The sequence below is a fragment of the Ambystoma mexicanum genome, chromosome 2q (genome assembly GCF_040938575.1).
Source record: "Ambystoma mexicanum isolate Mex_15411 chromosome 2q, UKY_AmexF1_1, whole genome shotgun sequence".
Classification (NCBI taxonomy): domain Eukaryota; kingdom Metazoa; phylum Chordata; class Amphibia; order Caudata; family Ambystomatidae; genus Ambystoma; species Ambystoma mexicanum.
The window spans coordinates 10,670,224-10,689,871 of NC_090924.1; the positions used below are offsets into that span (position 1 = coordinate 10,670,224).

General features: G+C 43.7%; 1 protein-coding gene across 2 annotated transcripts in view; it reads right to left on the reverse strand.

Moving 5' to 3' along the window:
* Positions 1–4,497: 4,497 nt before the first annotated feature.
* Positions 4,498–19,648, reverse strand: part of PGAP6 (post-GPI attachment to proteins 6) — a 1,624,027-nt gene continuing 1,608,876 nt past the window's right edge. For both annotated transcript variants that reach the window (XM_069646777.1, XM_069646775.1), the window contains exon 13: positions 4,498–15,340. In XM_069646777.1, the coding sequence (XP_069502878.1) occupies positions 15,044–15,340 (297 nt within the window). In that variant the 3' untranslated portion in view covers positions 4,498–15,043. The remainder of the gene's footprint in view (positions 15,341–19,648) is intronic.

Genomic DNA, 19,648 nt, shown 5'->3' on the forward strand with positions numbered 1-19,648 from the left:
CAAACACTGAGTAAAGCGGACCCAGCCCCGCCCGTAGCCCTCTCTGGACGCAAGCCTTATCCCAGTGTTGTAATGTGATGCAAGTAGATATGAGAGGTTTTTTGATGCTGGCGTCTAGCTTCCTTAGGAAGGAAAGGGAGGTGGGCTAATCAACAGGGTGCACAGGTTTGCTCCATTACTTTCAATTTCAGAGCCCTGTCTTCTAGAGCCCAATCTAGTATCGGGGAATTCTGGGCCAGCGGGAAATACCTCTGGATAGATGGGACCCCCAAGCCGCCCATGCCCTTGGATCGAGTGAGAATTCCACAGGAAATCCTACGGGGTTTGCAGTGCCAAATAAATTGCCCCACCGCTTTTTGCATATTGAGTAGGTCGCTCTCTGGGATACAAATTGGGAGGGCCTGGAAAACAAAGGAATTTCAGGAGTGGGGACATCTTAACTGCATTCATCCGACCAAGCCATGAGGAGATCTCCTGCATGTCCCACCTCTGTAGCATCCTTCCACAATATTGGAATGTTGGCTTTTAAGAGGGAATATGAACACCCAAGTATGTGAATTCCCCGTAAGCCCAGTGGAAACGGAAGGACTCACTCAGGGAGTTCCCCACCTCTAGAGGTTCTGTGATAGAAAGCCCTATAGATTTCTTGTGATTAAATGGAAACCCTGATACCAAGGTGAATTGACCCAATAGCTCCATCAGCGCTGGTAAGGAAGTTAATGGGTCTTGGAGGAACACAAGACGTCGTTGGCATACAGTGGCACCATATGAGTAGACCCTCTACATGTTATCCCCGCTATATCAGGATGAAGGCGAATCCTCTGAGCTAGTGGCTCCATCACCAGAGCAAATACCAGGGGGACAGGAGGTAGCCTTGTCTAGTCCCCCTGTCCAACGGAAGCAATGGGGACCATTGGCATTCACCATGACACGCGTGGCCGGGACTTGTAAATCCGCAATGACTAGTTTGGAAAACTTCGGGCCAAAGCCATAAGCAGGCAACAACAATTTTAAGTAGTCCCAGGACATGCTGTCAAACGCACAGTGTGCGTCCAATGAAAAAAGGGACAGTCCTCCTGGAGCGTGAGGGGCCAGGGCAATCAGGTCCACGGCCCTCCTAATGTTATCAAAGGTTCCCCTGTATTTAATAAACCCGGTGTGATGGCTTTTGATTATGTGCGGGAGAACTTCAGTTTGAAGGGAAGCAAGTATCTTACTGTACAGCTTGGCGTCTGTGTTTAGGAGCGCTATAGGACGGTAGGAGGAGCAGATCTCAGGGTCTTTCCCCGGTTTCTGTATGGGAGTGGTGGCTGATTCTGCCATGGAGTCAGTGACTTTGCCGGAGATTAAAAACACATTTTAAAGCTCGGTTAAGTGTGGGACCAGGGCAGCCGAAAAATACTTTGTAAAATGGATTAGAAAACCCATGCAGGCCAGGGGCTTTACCTGTCGGGAGGGACCTAATTGCTTGGGCTATTTCTTGTGCTGTTATGTCCGCCTCAAGGAGATCTTGCAACCCTGATGGGACTCAGGGCAACAGAGAACAGGCAATGAAATCACATGCAAGGGCATGATTCCCATGGTTCTATGCTGACACTGAATGGAAGAACTCCTCCATAATGCCCAGTTTTCCAGCCTCCATAACCTTCCGCCTCCCAAACCCATATTTCACGGCCCCAACGTAATTCCGCGCGTCAACCTTTTTTAGTTTGGCAACCAATAGCTTGTTGGCCTAGTTTCGTTTAGAATAATAGTATTGCTTAGTTAACAGGATAGAGTGAGCTGCCTTCCCCATGAGATGAGATTCCAAGGCTTGCTTGGCCACGCGGAGATCACGGAGGGAGCGACAAGAGCACATTTAAGCATGCTCCTGCTCTCTTCGACGGGCATCGTCTTCTAGATGGGATTGAATCAGTTTCTTACTCTGCCCCCAAGCTACCGACTGCTCAATTATATCTCCTCGGATCACTGCTTTCCCTGTATCCCAAACCGTTCTAAAATCGAGAACGCCAGTATCGTTCTCTCTGAAACAGTTAGATATTGCTTCCGCTATATGAGCTTTCGCCGCCACATCCTGTAGAAGGAAGGCATTGATCCTCCAGGGCGGTTTCCTCTGAGGAGATAGTAGAGCCAGGTCGAGAGTGAGCTTAAGGGGCGCATGGTCCGAGAGGACTTTCGGGTTCATGGCTATCCCAACCATTGCATGGACAAGTGCATTGGAAAGGAGGAACATGTCTAACCTCGAGAACCCTTTGTGCCCCGCCGAATAGAAGGTGTAATTCCCTTTGCCCCGGATGGCTGAACTGCCATGCCTCTATTAATGAGTGCTCTCATAAGAGTGTGGTCATGGCTAAGAAGTTCGATTTATCATTAGGAGTGGGGGCTAATGATGTGTCTATTGTTGGCTCAACTACACAGTTAAATTCCCCTCCAATGATAAGTTCCCCCTCCACAAAACTCGCTAGTACCTTTGAGAATTATGCCAGGCACCCCTCCTGTTTGTCATTAGGGGCCATACAGGGCGGCTAATGTGATTTTTCGTCCCCAAAACACTGCCGTGATAAGTAGGCATCTCCCATACCAGTCCATCAACACTCTCAGCACCTTCAGGGGTGTGCCCTTACGAACCATGATGGTGACTCCATGCTTTTTAAGACTGCTAGAGGCAAAGTATGCTTTGGGGTATGTTTTATTGACGAGGCAGGCTTCATCTACAGGCAAAAGGTGAGTCTCCAGGAGAAAAAACAGGGTAGGGTCAAGGGCTGCCAATCTGTGCAATAGGGCCCTGTGTTTGACTGGCAAGATCGCCCCCTGCACGGTTAGGGTCCCACAGGGTTAGTCGCCATCATGCGTTCCTTCGGGCACGCCCTGTGAACCAAACCCACCAAAGGCACCTGTTGGAAAGATATTGGGAGGCTCCCCTCAAGGGTAGCAAGAGAAATTTGTTGTATGGTTAAAGGAAAAATGTAACCCCCATCCTACAAAAGTAAAAATCATAACATAACAAGATCATTTGAAACTCCCAAGTAAGGAATAAATGGGTGCCAATCCCCCTGAACACCCAGCTTCGAGGCCCCCCTCTTCCAAACTGCAATTAGAAGAAACATTCACATGACAACATCTTTTAACTAGCAAACCCAACTCTTACGGACCCCGATAACTGAGGCCTTTACAATTATAGAGATAGCACAGTGCCAATATAACACCCAGCTCAGGCAATTCAATCTGGGTCAGCAGGCAAGGGCTCAATGTCCAACCCAAAGACTTCTTCACCACAACGCGTCTCCGCCTGGGCCTCCTGGCTTTATCCAGAACAACAGATCCCGAGCTGCCCGCCCCAACAACGATCTTATATATTAAAATTAACACTAGACAATCTCTAATGAACTTTTACTCTCTGCAGGGGTCTCACTGGCCATCATGCATATCTTGATGGTCTGCCACTAGTACATAGTATCAAACGAGGCAAAAGAGCTAATCTCCAGCATCATGCTTGGCACAACCTGTAGATACACCTAACTAGAGGTAACTCTAACACTCACACCGGAACATAGCACAGGAGCGATGCAAGTAAGTCACTGCTAATCAGTGCCCACATGCACATCTCATCAAACATACTGCCACAGAGTGATCTAGATCTAGTGTGAGCTCGAGCACCCCCGATCTAATCTTACAATTGTTTGCATCCTATCGGCAATATGCATCCAGCGAGCCATTTTTCCAGGCACGAGACTTGCGTCTGTCAGATACCTGAGCTGCCCACCAACAGTACTTTCAGAGAACTATACAGCTATGCTAAATCAAACTGATGATAGCTGTGGATAATAGAAAACACATTTGACAACAATCTAAAGTAAAGTCCAAGGCCGGATCGCAGTGGCCAGCTAAGATGCCATCTTTCTGGTGGACTAGACAAGGCCACCAGAAATGTATGGCTATAATTCTATGCAATCCAGCTGTTCGCATAATTTAATAACCATAGGACCGTCATACGCCTTTTTCTTGCTGAATTGTGTGTTCATATATCGGAACTTCAGCATACCTCTCAGTTCTGGAACACTGCGTTCTCAGTAATCTGGCTCTTTAAATTGAATTAATGAGAGATATTAACACAAAATGCACATCCAGGACAGACATATGGCAACACAAGTTGTGAGCAAAGAGAAGAGCAGATTAATACAAGGTAGGATCTGCAGCATTATAGGAGTAGTGAAAACAGCTTTGCGGCCTTATGAAGTGCACAAACCTTTGCATCTATTTAACATTTCCCATATACAACTTATTCCAATAATGAACCCAGAATTCTTAACAAAAACGAAAATTTGTATTTCTTAAAGACCGTCTTTATTTCACATAATTCATCAGAAAGTACAAAAAAAATTACCTCAATCGTGCATGCACAACAACTTAATTTTTAATTATGTATTAAATAGAAATCATTAATTAAAACCAATTTTCAACTTGTAGAATTATGGTAGCAAAGAGAAAACTGAAAACTAAATATTAAAAAATTGGCATTTATTAAGAATCTGTGCAGCAGGTAAATTACAGTGATAAAACAGTTTACAATGAATATGGACATTTCTGCCTGAGGTACTTTTGCAATTAGCGTATGAGAGCTCTAGTTAGAGTAATGAAAGACTGTCAATCTAATTGATCTAAAAGACCAAACATATTCTGCATTTAAGAAGTTTAGCTATTACAAGTATTATTGCTCTGCACAACAGTACTCCAGATCCACATTCAAGTCAGTCGAGTGCAATAAAAAAGTATAAGGTACAATTATGTCAATTCAGTCAAACATCAGTTACTCCAGCTTCTTGTAGGAAGATCCATAAGCCATTTTTGGGAATGTGTGTCGTTTCTTTCAATATGCTCTAACAAAAATAACTAAAAACTCCATTACTTCGAAAATGCATTACCACATCCAATTTCGAATGTGGCAAAGAAAATTAAGGTTCATGACGAAATGTTAGTGGGGGTGTTATGGGAAAATTGAAGTGGGTATTTGGGTGAACCCCCAAAAATACTAGCGGGCGGGAAGCAAGAGAAAAGTGCAGAATAATTAAAATTCAAAAGGTAGATAATACTCTGACCATGTTACAACATAGGTCTGATCATTCCCCTCCATACTAATTACAATGCTCTGTAACAGAGATGTATCTGCAGAGGCCACTGTTTGAGTGCTGAACATTCAGCTTCTAAATTAGAAATGTTTTCAGATATGATGCAGAAATCACAAAGTCTGAAAAACTGGTTAGGAATGCACATTACAACTATTACACTGATAAAAGTGGCATATGAATTCATTTTGCCAACATTAACCTTTATAGTACAACATCCTTTAACAGGAAGGAGGCATTTATTATGCCCATCTCCCTGCACACACATATTAATAACTCTGGGCAACAAAGCTCAAAGGATAGTTCAAGAGATGAGGTGCTTAAGGCACAACTGAGATCAACCTAAATTGTAGTTCTTCTTAGATAGCCGGACTCAGGGATGTCGTGGTATTGTCTCAAGAGGGCAGGACAGGTGAAACTTTGAGCAAATTGTTATGCACAAGATACATATTTGCATACTGTGTTTTGATTCAGAAAAGTCTCAACATTCCACCCACCATTGGATTGGCCAAGCATTCATGTGAGCTACATCTAGATGAGTAAACTGCAGGTGCACTAAAGGAATATATGCATGAAGCCACATCATCAGGGAAACAAGTCAATCAGATTAAATAAGCAAGGCCTAGGATAATAGATTAAAACAGCGTTATCTGGTTTACGATTCTGGGAGGAAGGATGACTAAGAGAGAGGGTATCTGAATAATACCTCTAAGATCAAAGTAATACGTATCCAGAACCATTTATCTGCGTTAACTATAGATACATAAGCCAATAGATGAGTGGAAGGCAAAAAAGATTAGGAAACCTTTAAATGGAGTTCTTGCAGACTTTTCCAAATCAGACACAAATAATGACAATTGTGTGTGTAGTGGGAGGGATATTTTATTGCACCTGTGCACTAGTGATGAATAGAACTAATTATAGTAGAATCTTTTCATCAATATTAGCTCTAACTGGTAACCCATACAGTGCTGTATTCAGAGTCAAGAGAACAGAGCTTTAACAGAAAATATTGCCAACCTTTACATCTACCCTTTCTACTGGGGTATGGGTTTGCAGCACTTGTAAAGGTTCACATGTTCCTGCACCAGTCATGTTGATACCATGAATGGGTTTCTACTGAGAGGGGATCCAATGTCACTACTGCTTATCTTTCCGCATGTGTCCTGATGAGGGACTTGACTAGAAAGAGGATGGAATGTTGAGGTGCACAGATAAAGGATCAACCCGCAAGAACATGGAAATTATGTTACCACAGAACACACAAACCAGGGTGTGGGGGGGGGGGTTTGGCTCATTTGGGGCAATGCATCCATCCAGGACACAAACCCACAAGTATAGGAGGAAACTGAAGAACACTGTTCTGATAGGGAGGAAGGTTAACATGCGATTTTACTTTTCAACTGTCAATTTGATGTCCCAATGAAGACTGCCTACTCCATCCTTTCATAGGTTAAAAGCTTGGCTTGGGGATTGTCCCAGAGTGCACGTGCCTGTACTAAATATAGCAAATAACAAAGGGAAACACAGGAAAATGTAAAGCTGTACACAATCCCCCAACATCCTCTAATACCACCAGTCACCCTTATCCATCCCTTTATTGTCGGTCAATGAAACAAGGTATGCTTTATAAAATGATCTGGTGATGGACGGTGGGTCATCTGAAGGAATGCGTACTAGGGGTATAAAAGTCACTACAGTAAGAAACTAAGGGCAATAAGTAGAAATGTCCCTTCCTTTCATATGGCATTCACTGACAAGTCATTGAAATACCACAGATGCTGCCTTAGTACATAGCATGGGTCTTCAGGCCAGATGGAAGGAGAAGGCTGCTCACCAAGTAGCATTCCAATAATTAGAAAACCACTGATTAATCTTCTTTGACAGTAGCAAAGCCAGCAAGGAAACAGTCTGATTGAATCACATGCTGCTTAGTTCTCGGGAGTGGTCTTAGCATGGTAAAACGTGCAGGGAATGCATTCGGTTGTGGAAGAAAGAAATTTGGCAACACCATCACTTCACCCCAGTGAAGTTCCCTGGGATGGGTGTGTAAGGCTCTTCCCCGGGAGCTGGCAGTTCAAAGTAATTCCCCTGCTGCTAGCCTTGCCAGTCTTCACCTAAAGTATTAGCTGTGGAGAGCTGAAGCTTAACTGACATGACCTTGCCCCTAAAACTGTGCTGTTCATCTGTCAAGGTGAACGCTACTTGGAGCAGGGGGGAGGGTGGGGTAGGGTGGGGTGTGTGTGTGTGTGTACCCCAGTATGAAGGCACCATGCTCCAAAGGTGGGGGACACTGGCACCACCTATCAGGTGCAGAAATTGCTATGGGTTTCAGGGATGTGCTGGCAGCAATTGTGTATATGCAGGTTGATGTGGGAGCGCAATTAGTACTTGCTGCGAAGGCCCATTTGCATATAATAGCGGGGCACCTGCAAGGTAGTGAATTGGAGCTAAAAAAATATTGTTGCAGTACTATGGCCATAGAACACAAGATGGGTGGAACGAAGACTAGCCTAGCAGAGCCACCAACTATTAAGGAGAAAATGGTTTAACTCAACAATGCTTGCACACTCAAAGCTGGAATTAGGTGACAATAGGCGTTTTGTGAATATTTACTTTTCGGCCATTCCGGGATCTACATCAGAGGGAGTTCTGAGCACAGCCATTTAAACTTGACTGGCCACTTCACTGGGTCCGATTCTGGGTGAGGCTCTGCTGATAGTCAAATGGGTATTTCTCCCTGCCTGAGAAACTACTGGAGAGTGCACTTTGGATATGGGCACAGTACGGATGGTGCTAAAAGATGCAGAGTCATGAGAAGATTTGATGGGCAGGGTTGCATGGGCAAAACTGCTAAAAATGCAGGGGAACAGGATAACCGGTGTCCACATTTTCTTATAGTTACTACAATTAAGAGGGGCAAATAATTTGCTGTCCGAAATGCATTAGTAGGCCTTTCAGTGAAAACCACCATTTGGTATAGCGCAAAACTAAAAGGGGTGTACCAACCGCAGAAGATGACTTTCACAGACTGTGAAGGTAAGGGGGCATTCCTGGAAAAGTTCAGGGCTCTGTCAAACTCACTTAGGTTGGAAACACTCTCGTGACTACTCCACTTTTGGCTTTCGTGTGGTGGGTGACTGAGACACGTCCAGGACCAAGCAACGTTTCAATCTTAGTCCGGTCAACAAACAAGTTGGAAAAGTGGGGAGAATTTTGAAGCTTACGTTCATGGTTTCTGCAATTGATGATGAGGTGAATAGTGATATAGCTCTGCCATGCCTGCTCTTATTCTCCCCGAGTTACCACACACTTTTCTCTCTTCTTTTTATCCCCTTTTTTATTGATTTTATTTTAACCCAAAACATGTTACTTCTTGATGCCTCATCTTCCCCTCGGCTTCCTTTAATTTTTTTAAATACAATTTGGTGTTACGTTTCTGAAAATGTTCATAACATATGATGGGAAGAGGCGATTTTCTCTTAAAAAAGCTGTGTGTATGAGCAGTGTTGAGTGGGTATTGTGTGCATGGCTTGATGTTCAACTTTAAATATAAAAGATCATGAAAAACAATAAGTGTACCTCTAAGGAATCGCGAATTGAATGTTGCTTTGAGTATCAAAATCAACACATTCATATGTCATCTTTAATTTCAATTAGAATAAGTCTGGTGCTGCAGTGCAACAACTGGACATCACCAATCCTATTAACATGGTGAGTCAAGTTTTGGAACCTTGTGGCGATGGACAAAAATTGCAAAAACGTATAAATAGCTAGGGTAGTTGTCCCCACTCTTGGACTACAACTGGGACGATTGCCCAATTAGATTAAAACAAGAAGAGGTGAATTAATTCTCACACTACTGCTATAAGAATAAGACACATTGGTCATTTTTTTTTGCTTGGAGGGAGTTGATAATTTCCATGCATGTATAACACGAGTTCCCAAAAAGAATCAAAATTGGACAAAGAGAGTTACTTATAACTAAGTGTACATGTAAGCGGTCCTCCCTGTGCAATTTACAGGTCACATCAAAATTATACTCATTGAATCTGGGCATTATGAGCCAACATCCTACCCCTTAAAGCAGATGGTTTGATAACAGATGATCATGCCACTCTACACTATTGCTTTCAATACCCTATCAGAGATCATCTCTGAAGAGGTTCCAATCCATTGTCCAGGGCAGAACATTCCAAGTTGAACTGTCAATTCAAGTCCAAACTATGCCTAGTTCCATACAGGGTGCTTCAACGCTTGACAATATCCCCATTACTGTTCAATATTTGTATGAGACCAACAGCCTACCTAATTGTGGCTCATGACTTACCCCTTCCGATTCTGTGTAGATGAGGCACAAACGAATATCTGTATTGGGGCAGACAACATCCAGGCTAATGCAATCACCTTTTATACTAAAAGAATATCCTGAAGGCTCTACACTGATTTATATCCGATAATCTGTAAGGTCTTGTGCATCATCCACAGAGCATACTGGAGCATTGGGCTTCAATAGGGGTTCAATGTCCCTACAGTGTGAGCCCCTTTCAGGAATCATTGTTTAACACAAAAGTGACTGCCCCTTGTCTGGGCAGCTGTGTATGTATCTGAAAAAGAGCTGCAGACAAAGCATACTTTGGCCACTGCCCATGGTTGTGAACCTAACTTTGAATTTGGTCAGCTATCTTCAATACAAAGATTAATAACAAAAGCAAGGTGTGTCCAACTAGGTACAACATTCTTAACCTCATGATGGAAAAGGTCCGATATCTAGGACAGCATATACTCACATGATGGCAATTCCCTAGCAAGCCCTTTACACTTAAAAAAGAGCTAGAACTATTTGTGCCAGCAGTAAAGAAAACAGGTTTTGCTCAGTACTGTGTGGCTTTGTTTTACATGCTTTCGGCATTGAAAACCCATTGATTGAAGCCCTGCAGGCTTATTTAAACAGGTATTTGGAAGGAGCGAGCAGGTGTTAGGTGTACTCCAAGTTGAGCGTAATCAACTCATAGATTGACCTGGGTTAAGTTTAGATTGCCACAACTGTAGTTAATGAATTTTACTTGATTTGCACAATCAACCACCACTGATGTAAAGTAGATTGCTGCTACCACGGATATGTTATTCAGAAGACATTTTAACCAGAAATGCAATTATGACAAAATGTTGACATTGGGAACAGTTTAGGTAGAAGGCAGTTTAACGGGAATTGTATTAGTTTAGTAATCGTGATGATCTGTTAAAGTGTGTTAACTTGTGTTCAAGTGTAATGGCTTGTCGCTGAAATAAACTTGATATTGGCCAGTTAATTCTGATTCATATGTACATATGATGTGGTTTTATAAAAGAAGCAGTTGTTTCTAGTACATTTATGAAAATCCCCTTTTTGATGAGGTGGGACGCTGATTTATGAACACAGCCCTAAGATAAATGCACTTAAGAGGAAGCTCAAATTACTACAAAAAGCTTTTTAAAGACTCAAGATGCTAAAAGGAAAGATTATGAACTAGACAATGGGGCAGTTGGCTGTCAAAAGTAGAAACATTCTGTGGGGAAGCCATACCAGGATGTGATGCTACATATCATTAAGGGATATTGCAATTACTTTCTGAAGTGACGCGTCTAAAATCTAATGAGTCCCTTCTATTTTCTAGCCCACAGTAAAAAAGGGGGGGGGGGGGGAGTAGAAACGCAGTCCAACTGTATGAAATGGTTCTGGTCCTACACCAGCCAGCTTCACCTGATGCTAAATATCCATCAGCTAAGGGGTCAGGATGGGGAATAAACTGAAAAATGGATGATGATGATGATGATGATGATGATTTGGAGGGTGGGGCAGAAGCAGTGAAACAAGATGGTAGCCCCTAGTCCCCACCAAAATGTTCCTTGTGGTCCAAAATGTGAAGGAAAATAAAAATACCAGTCAATCTTCTTGGGTGGAATGCACTTCTTCGCTTTAAAAGCAGAGAGGAATGAGCCATGAAGCTTGTCTTATATGACACGTTTTTGGAGGTGTTCATTCATGGAATGGTCTTGTTACATCCTTCACTCTAAAGAAAATACAAAAGGGCCGATAGGGATTGAGACATCTCACTTTGAGAGCAGCACGGATGAAAGCAGTTTCAGTGCAGACATTACGATTGCAGACAAGAACTTATTGATCTGGACACTTTCCTTGCATTTCTTTTTAAGATCTACATCTGTAGATTCAGAAAATAACCCTTGACTGCCCAAATTAAGATCCAGAAAACTCTCAAAAAAATTGAAGGATCTGAGCAAACTTTTACACATATGCAAACAATCTTGGCCATGGTGTCAACTCAATGCTGAGACAAAGAGCACAAATAGGACTTTTCTGATTTAGCATCATTGTACTGTAAACTGTGCATGTTTACTTTCAGGGATCGCCTGTACATAAGAACATAAGCCAGTCATTCTTTCGAAAGACAACTGTTGCACCCCATAAGAAGCTTGCCTGTGTTAGTCTCGCAAAGAGGCATGAACGTGTTCGATTCATCAAATTCCACGGGGAGTTTAAATTCTTGCACTCCTTATCTATTGGGGTACAGGCCTATGCATTCAGGATATTGTGAAAAGCTGCCATGTTGACGACTGATTGTGCAGGTGGATGGGCACCAAGCAAAACGTCTGTAAAAGGCACTATTTTTGATGTCCACTGCCAATCCATAATGGGGTATCATTAAGATTTCACTGCCTACGTTTACCACTGAAATGGATGCCTGAACACTCATGCCGCAAAGGAACTCAACAGGAAGTCAAGAGAAAGTGGGGTATGAGGCCTTGAGCCACATCCAATTGAGGACATGGCCCCTAAAGCTGTGCAAGACCTTTGTCCTCAACAAATCCTTCCTGCTCAAACCCTCATAAGTTACAGAGCTCTATGTTATGTCTGAGCCTGGCATATTGCAAAGCTCCACCTTCCTGAAGGGATAGAGTATGCAAATGAGTTTGATCACAGTCAACATCAGTGATGGTATCAGTGACAGTAGTGCCGGCTTGGCTGTGTAGTAAAATAGAGGACCAGCTTGTTTTCCTGTGTGCTAATCAAAAATAAACAAGTTAACAAAAAAAAAAGATAGAGGACCAGCAATCGTAACGTTCATTATGTCCTTAAAGAACTATCATGATATACAAACACAGGAATGTTTGAAACATCCCATAAAACTGAAGCTAACTCAAAAATCAGATAGGCTATCTTTTGAAACTGCATTCCCGATTTTGGTTGAAAGGTGGGTGGCAGGATGGCTTGAACCAAAACGAGACTGTAACCTCTGCATTGTACCCCCAGGTTGAGCAGCAAAGGGCCTACCACATTGTGCAGTATCTGCATTTCCTCTCCCATACAGAAATCATTGGAGAGGAAATGCTCCAAGAAAGAATCCAGTAGAGCTTGAGCCCACTTACTAGGAAAAACAATTCCATCCAGCAACAGTTGTAAGATCGGAGAAAACCTGTCTCATGTTCGGGTTCTGGCTGCCAACCCTATCGCTTGATTCGTCTGAAGAGTGAAAACAATGAACTGTAAAACTCCTAAATTTCCAATACATTCTGCCCCCTCCCTAAGCACAGTCTTTCCAAAGCCCATGGTCCGAGCAAGAAGTGGTCACATTGTATCTGAGGCTATGCTGAAGCAGTGATATCGAAGCATTGGGTATTCTCCTATGCTTAGGTGGTCAGGGACTCACCTATGCCTAGTTGGTCTGAGATGAAGCTCATTTTGGTCTGTATTTTCACCCCTCCTCAGGTGATTGCCCCACTGATTCCATAGCTGCTGGATTCTCGGGTTAGTCCCTTCAGTTTGTGAGACTTGTGGAAAGGCTGCACCAAACGGTGATTATTTATGGTGGACCCAGACCACAGGAATATATGGGATTGGAAAAACAGTTGGAAGTCACATTTGTACGGTAGATGAGTAACCATTGAACCTGCCTTGTTCGAGGATTATTCTTTTTACAGGACTCAGCACACAACATGGGTGAGAGAGTCTCAACTGTACTATATATTCTTTTGTAATATTTAAGTTCAGACTGAGAGCTGGACTTCTGCCACACGCGCTCCCTAGTACTGGTACCAGAGGTTTCCCACATTTCCTTTAACTATACACTCCTTTTCATTATTATGCTTTTCAGAAAATTTAGATCTACAATTTTTAAATCTGGATTCTTATACTTTTTATGGGGATGATGATTCCTTTATTTGTTTTACGGGTTGGATTGCTATGTCGAAGCAACACCTGGGGACACAACAGAACCAACCTAAACTGGCCGGCTGGCCAGTCTGGATAAAACATGTTTACTTCCAGGGAGTCTGCTGAAAGAACAGTACAAGCACCAATGTACTCACCATCAGCTTTTTTATACACAACACAATTCTGGAAACATTAGAATGCTGAGGATATAAGCATACCAATTGATCATGTTTTGAAGAGGTCTGACAGATAAGGAATCACACAAGGAGCAAAACAACTGTTCACCTTTGGGAACTGCCTTCAACCGGATCAGCATTTTTTAAAATTCACTGAAGGCCAGCAAGAAGAGCAGAAGCCGGTAGAGGCATGAACACCCCCAATGCAGAATCAAAGCTTGGTAAATACTACAGAAGTACCGAAAAAGCCAAGAAAGTGTAATTTGTGAACCACAGGAAAATACTGACATGGAAGGGAGCAAGAGTCTGGTTTGAGCTCTGCATGCACACATGATTTCCATTTTGTTATGCTATATTTCTATAATGCTGCAGAAACAATCTCTGTATAATGGTATGGATATCCAACAAGTTGGAAGGAAAAACTACAAGATTTAGGCAAATCTATTCTTCATACAATAATCTAGAAACAAGAGGGATCATTTTTCTTAATCTTTGTCCATTAACAGGATTAGCGATTTGGTCTCCAGTATACCTTCAATGCTATCTGTTTATGCATGTGATGCCACTTCAGGGATGAAATAACAGGGTAGGGACCTCACACATAGGCATCACCATCACTGCTCAGTGGAGGTAATAGAAGGCAATGCAAGTCTTTGGTGGTGATAAAAATAATAGAGAAAGCCACTTGCGTTAAGTGGAAAAAGCTGACTTGTTACAGATTATAAGGCTCTGAGAATGGTTGGGGCTGCAGATATCTTCCACCTATCCCCCTCTTAAATGAAATGCAGTAGCTCTCTTTCCAATGATAGCAGGGTTAATTTTGAATAAGTAAATGTGTGGCTGTATAATGAAAAAGAATTGAAAAATTATTTGTTCCGCTATAAAAGTAAGCATGACAATAAAAACGGGGCAGTTTGCTGTGAGATAATGCCCACCTAGTAACGCCTCTTATAACATCGCTTATACTCATTAACACCTTGATTTATTGGGGCTCACGGGGTGTCCTAGATGATGTTGGTCATTCCTTTCTGCAACACTCATTCCTTGATGACAGCCGAGAAGATAGAATGGTCTCATTGATGCCTGCACAGTGTTGCTTCAGATTACCTTCAATCAGTTCATCAAATTGAATGGGGAGGCAAAACAGAAGAGGTGCCCGTTACTGCCGAGCACCTACCAATTTTTCCTTCATAACAAATCCAATTCTGCATAAACTGCTGTGGCTGTGAATAAAGAGCCCAGTGGCAGCTACAAATCTCTGTTCACCTGTCCATCCACTTAACTTATAGAACCTATTCTACATTATTGATTTGCAAGAGATAAGGATTTTAGAGGGCAGTAAACTCTTAAAACTATGAGGGCGATAGTTTTACCCTTTCCTGGAGAGTGCACATCCTTGTGCAGCCACAGTGCCCAAAGAACCCTTTGGTCTAGCGGATTTGCGTCTGCAATGGTTACTTCCTAGGCACCCCTATAACCTCCAACCCCTTTCAGTTTTCTTGCCTAAATCTAGATTATGCAGCTCTCAGATTTCATGTGACCACATACAGCTCTTCCCGCTCATTCTGGCAGATATCATAACGACAGTCAAGCTTCTGAGACCAGGCCCAAGGCTTCTTGTGCTTCTCCCTGGGGGGCAGAAGAAAAGCCACACTCCCAGCAACCATAACATGCCATAGACTGTGGGTGTAAAAATAGTTCTTGGTTGTCTCTAAGAAAGCATAGACTGACATAGCAATCAGCGCCAAAAGGGCACCAGGCAAGAGGAAGAAGAACCAGCGCTTCCAGTTAGGGGGGTAGCAGTGGCGTCGCTTCACTGCACGGTACACCTGAAAGAAAGACAATAGTTCAGAGTGAGCCATTATTTTTTTATAACTTAAAAAAAGACATTTTTATTTAACCATTTCAACATACAGCATATGGTAACATTAGACAATAACCCCTGGTCACACACAGTGGTATATATTCATAACACTTGGTATCGCCCTGATTAACATGTACTCATACCTACCTCTTGGGAGGATAGCTCAGCGGCAACTTGCTCACCTTGGAAGCAGGATGACACAGAGCATCATGGGTTCTATCCCCGGGTCCATGCTTAGAAACCTCTTGGTATTAAGCGTGTTATAAATAACCTATCATATCATATCATGAATCCAGATTTCCGTGCAACCAGACGGAGCCCATCCCCTAACACCCTCTAGCCCACCTCCCCCTCAGCCAGTCTTAGTACTAACAGCTACAGATTAACCAGATCGCCCCTAAACAGCCCCACCACATCTGACCTCCTCCACCCGGCCTCCTTGACCCAGCCATGTGTCAGTCCCACTGCTCTCCTCGTGCCACCTCCTGTCCATACTGTGCACGATCGAACTCCCTACCCCCCAACCCCAACCTCCAATATAGCATGCAATCTATGAGTGCTGCAGGTCCGAATGGGCCTTTAACAAGTCCCAAATGTCATGCCAGACACTGTACTAATATACACCGTCCTCACTAGGCCACAAAGATGAGGCCACGTCTCTCTCTGCCCTAATAGATTTCCGGAACGACCCCAGCCAATCTCCCATCCTCAGCCCATCCTGTGCCTTCCACGCCATTGCTATCATGCACTTTGCCAGTATGAGATCCAACCCCACCACTTAATTTAATGCTTACAATGCCTCCCTTTCCTGATGGCCCTATGCCTCAACACACACAGAGAGACTTCCCGTTGGGTCGAGCGACGACTACGTGAGAGCCGATCCCTGCACAACAGACTTCCGCGCCGCACTGAACTTCTGCAGTTCATGAAAGCATGAAGGGCACATGCGTTCAGGGAGCAGATGAAGTGGCAGATGCCGGACTTACTCATAGGTGCACGGCACGAAAAACAACAGCGGAATAAGTTACAAAGTCAACTTAGAGGGCTACAGTTTGTTTCCAGTTTCACGAAGGCAGTATCCATGGCAACTTCGATGGATGCAGCCACCTTTACCCTTTCCAGACCGTGAAGCCGAAGCCACACGGAGGCAGGGAAGCGGAAGTGTAACTGGAAGAAGGAAGTGTTCCTTGTTTAAAATACAGGTCCTGAAGAAGATGATCATATCGACACAGATCATCGAAACCGGTCGACCAACAAAGACATGAGGGAGCTCATGCAGAAGTCAATGTTCACTGAAACAACATGCGGACAAGTCCACCATCAATATAGCTCTTAACTAGATAGCCTCTTTTTGGCATCTGGTCAATCAGACTCTCTTAGGAGAGCATGTTTTTAAGCCTCTAACATTATATTGGTCTACAGTGGGTGAGCTTGCCTCTGGTGAATGGTGAATGAAATAATGAAATCCAGACAAGAGGACAGTCCACCAACAGTAAAATAGGTACAGAAGTGGGATACACTCTGTTACAGTACAAACTAGCACCTAGGCCTATAAGTGTTTTTTATTTTTATGATATATGCCTGTATGAAAGAAAGCTAGATAGGGAGAGTTTTTCTGCTATCCCTGTTAGATAGGCGATACACCATCCGCAGCCTAGGGAGAGAAGTGGTGTGCAGGCAGGGACAGGGTGTCCTTTTTAGGGACAGTTTTAGAGTATTATGAGGATTGTGAACTATAGACGCTATGTGAGATCCCTTGTAAAGATATTTTCCAGTCACCGTTGTTTAGTGATAATATCAACACACACTGCTTCACCGTCAGCTTCAGCAACCCAAACATTTCCTCCCAACCCGCTTCCCAAAATCCTGTCACCAGATCGCTGTTCGGCAGAATCCCGTGCAGTGCCCTTAGGGACCACTACACACGATTAAGACTACAGGTGGCAATACAAGTTTTACCTTTGGTACAAGCCTGTACTATGTCAGAGTGGTAGCAATGGCGGAGCAGCCAGGCTTATCTCAAGAGTATATGAGCAGTAGCAGAGATTACACAAAGGGACCACAATTACTGTGACTCAAGCAAACACTGACTCAAGGTTTCAGGTAGAAAAATATAATACATTTATTTTTAAACCATTCATTATAAACACAACACTTCTATTAAACTTAAATGAAACCACACGTTAAATACACTACAACTAACCAATTCACTTTGTACAGTAAGTCTCAAGGTAAGTACTCTGTGTTTGAATGAACCGGTGTTACGGACAAAACACGTTACCGCGAATACGACTGCGATCACTTTTTGACAGTTCGGTCTACTAAATAAACGCGTATCCGTGACATGAAATGCTACCGGGGCAAAACACACTTAGCACCTGAGATACCCAGAGAGAGTTGGAGGCAAAAATCACAGGCAATATTTTGGTTAGGCAGGCAGAATCAAGAACCACTCAGAGACAGGAGTTCAAAAGTCAAAGGGCCGGAGCCAGAGTCGAAAGACGCCGGGGCCTGTTGCCGAAGATCACACAGTTAGACAGTTCACGATTCAAAGTAGCCAAAAAGTACTTCGATATTGTCAATGTTCGGAAGCAAAAGTTATAAGAAGGAGGGAAGACAAGGGCAAGCTGTGGAAATGAAGAAAAGGGGGGGTCACCCAGTTTCCTCAAGTAGAACACAGTACATTGTTCCAATGGTGCAGCTGGTGCCCTGGCAGTTGTTCCTGTTGGTTTCCCGCAGACCCATGGTTCCTGGAGCTTCGCTGTGAAGGAGGACGTCTGAAGGGAGTCTGCACCACACAGGGATGAAGCCGGCAGCAGCGACGCAGAATAAAAGGTGTGCTCCTTAAAAACAGGAGAGGCTCTTCAGATGGCTATCCGGACCACTACAGCAGCGTGCAGCGATTTCGACCAAGGAAGAGGTTCCTCTGGCTGTAGAAGGTGAGCTGGTTGTTCCCACCAAGCTCAAGGGAAGAAGACTCCAGACTGGATCTTCTCTAAGTCGTTGAAGGGTAGATAGCTCAGGACTGCAGCAGGGCGTCACCGGGACGGGGTAGTTACAGCAGCCGTCGTTCTCTACGCTTCTCTTTGGTTCCTTGTAGTTCCAGTGGCGACTCTCTGACTTCTAGCCCAAAGAGACCTGCCTTTTATGCGAAAAACCCCCATTCACACAGCCTGGCTGTCAATCACCCAGCAGGGGAGTTGTCCAGCCCGGACAACTACCCTGGCCAATCATGACAAAGTGCGACTTGGGTTTCCTAGGATACCCTGTGCAGGGGGTGACTACACCGCTCCCTCACATTCAGCCCACCTAGACACCCAGGCGCCTTGAGGAGGGCTTCCGAGCAGAAGCCCGCCAAAAGACAGTGAACAAAGAAGGCGAACCTAGTTTGCCACGCAAAGTAAAACACAAGAAGGACTTTAACAAAAAGAAATGGCGAATAAACCCAACCGGAGCCAAAAGAAGGACGATTTGGTCAAGCGGGTTTATGTTCGGGGCTAATATAATAGCCAAAGAACAGTACTACGTTTATCTAATATAATCGCAGTAGAAAAGTTAGGATAGATACCGCTGCCACTAGCCAAGTCTAAATGTTAAAAGAGCGAAACAATGCTCTAGGAGGTACAGATACAAAGGGATACAAATTAACCCTTTTCAGTACTCCATGGAAGATGGGGTGTACTGGATCTGTGGTAGATTGACTAAGTAAAGTTAATGGTAACTTTACCCTTTTCTGGGGGACGGTAGTCGCCTCAGAAATGGAGTCGAGGGAAGTCTCAAAGACAACCCTGTGCCACGACACTGAAGGTGCTGTGTGACACACAAAAAGAAGGGGGCTACTGAAGTGGTGTACTTCAGAGTCCACAATCACAAAAACATGTAGAAACACATAGCAAAACACAGGAAAGAGTGGGGGAAAAGCTCTCACTCTTACCAAGTGGAAAGAAATAAACTCCAGAAGTCCAGCAAAGCTGCTGGGGGACTTACTAGGTGAGGGAAATTAGCCATAAATGAGAATTCTCCCTAACAATCGCACTTCCAACCCATGAGTAAAAACGACCCTAGGGCCCTTTTACATCTCCAACAATTCAGATCAGCAATCAATGCTATGACTACCGTAGAGGTATATGCATGCCTCACTATCTTGTGTTGGATCCACTGAAACCTAACATTCCTGACACTAGTTTATATTGTGACAAAACTCTACTCCGTTCCCGGTCTGAAAACTGTTCCCCTATATCTCCTTCCCATTTCAGCTTCAGGACCCCCGCCT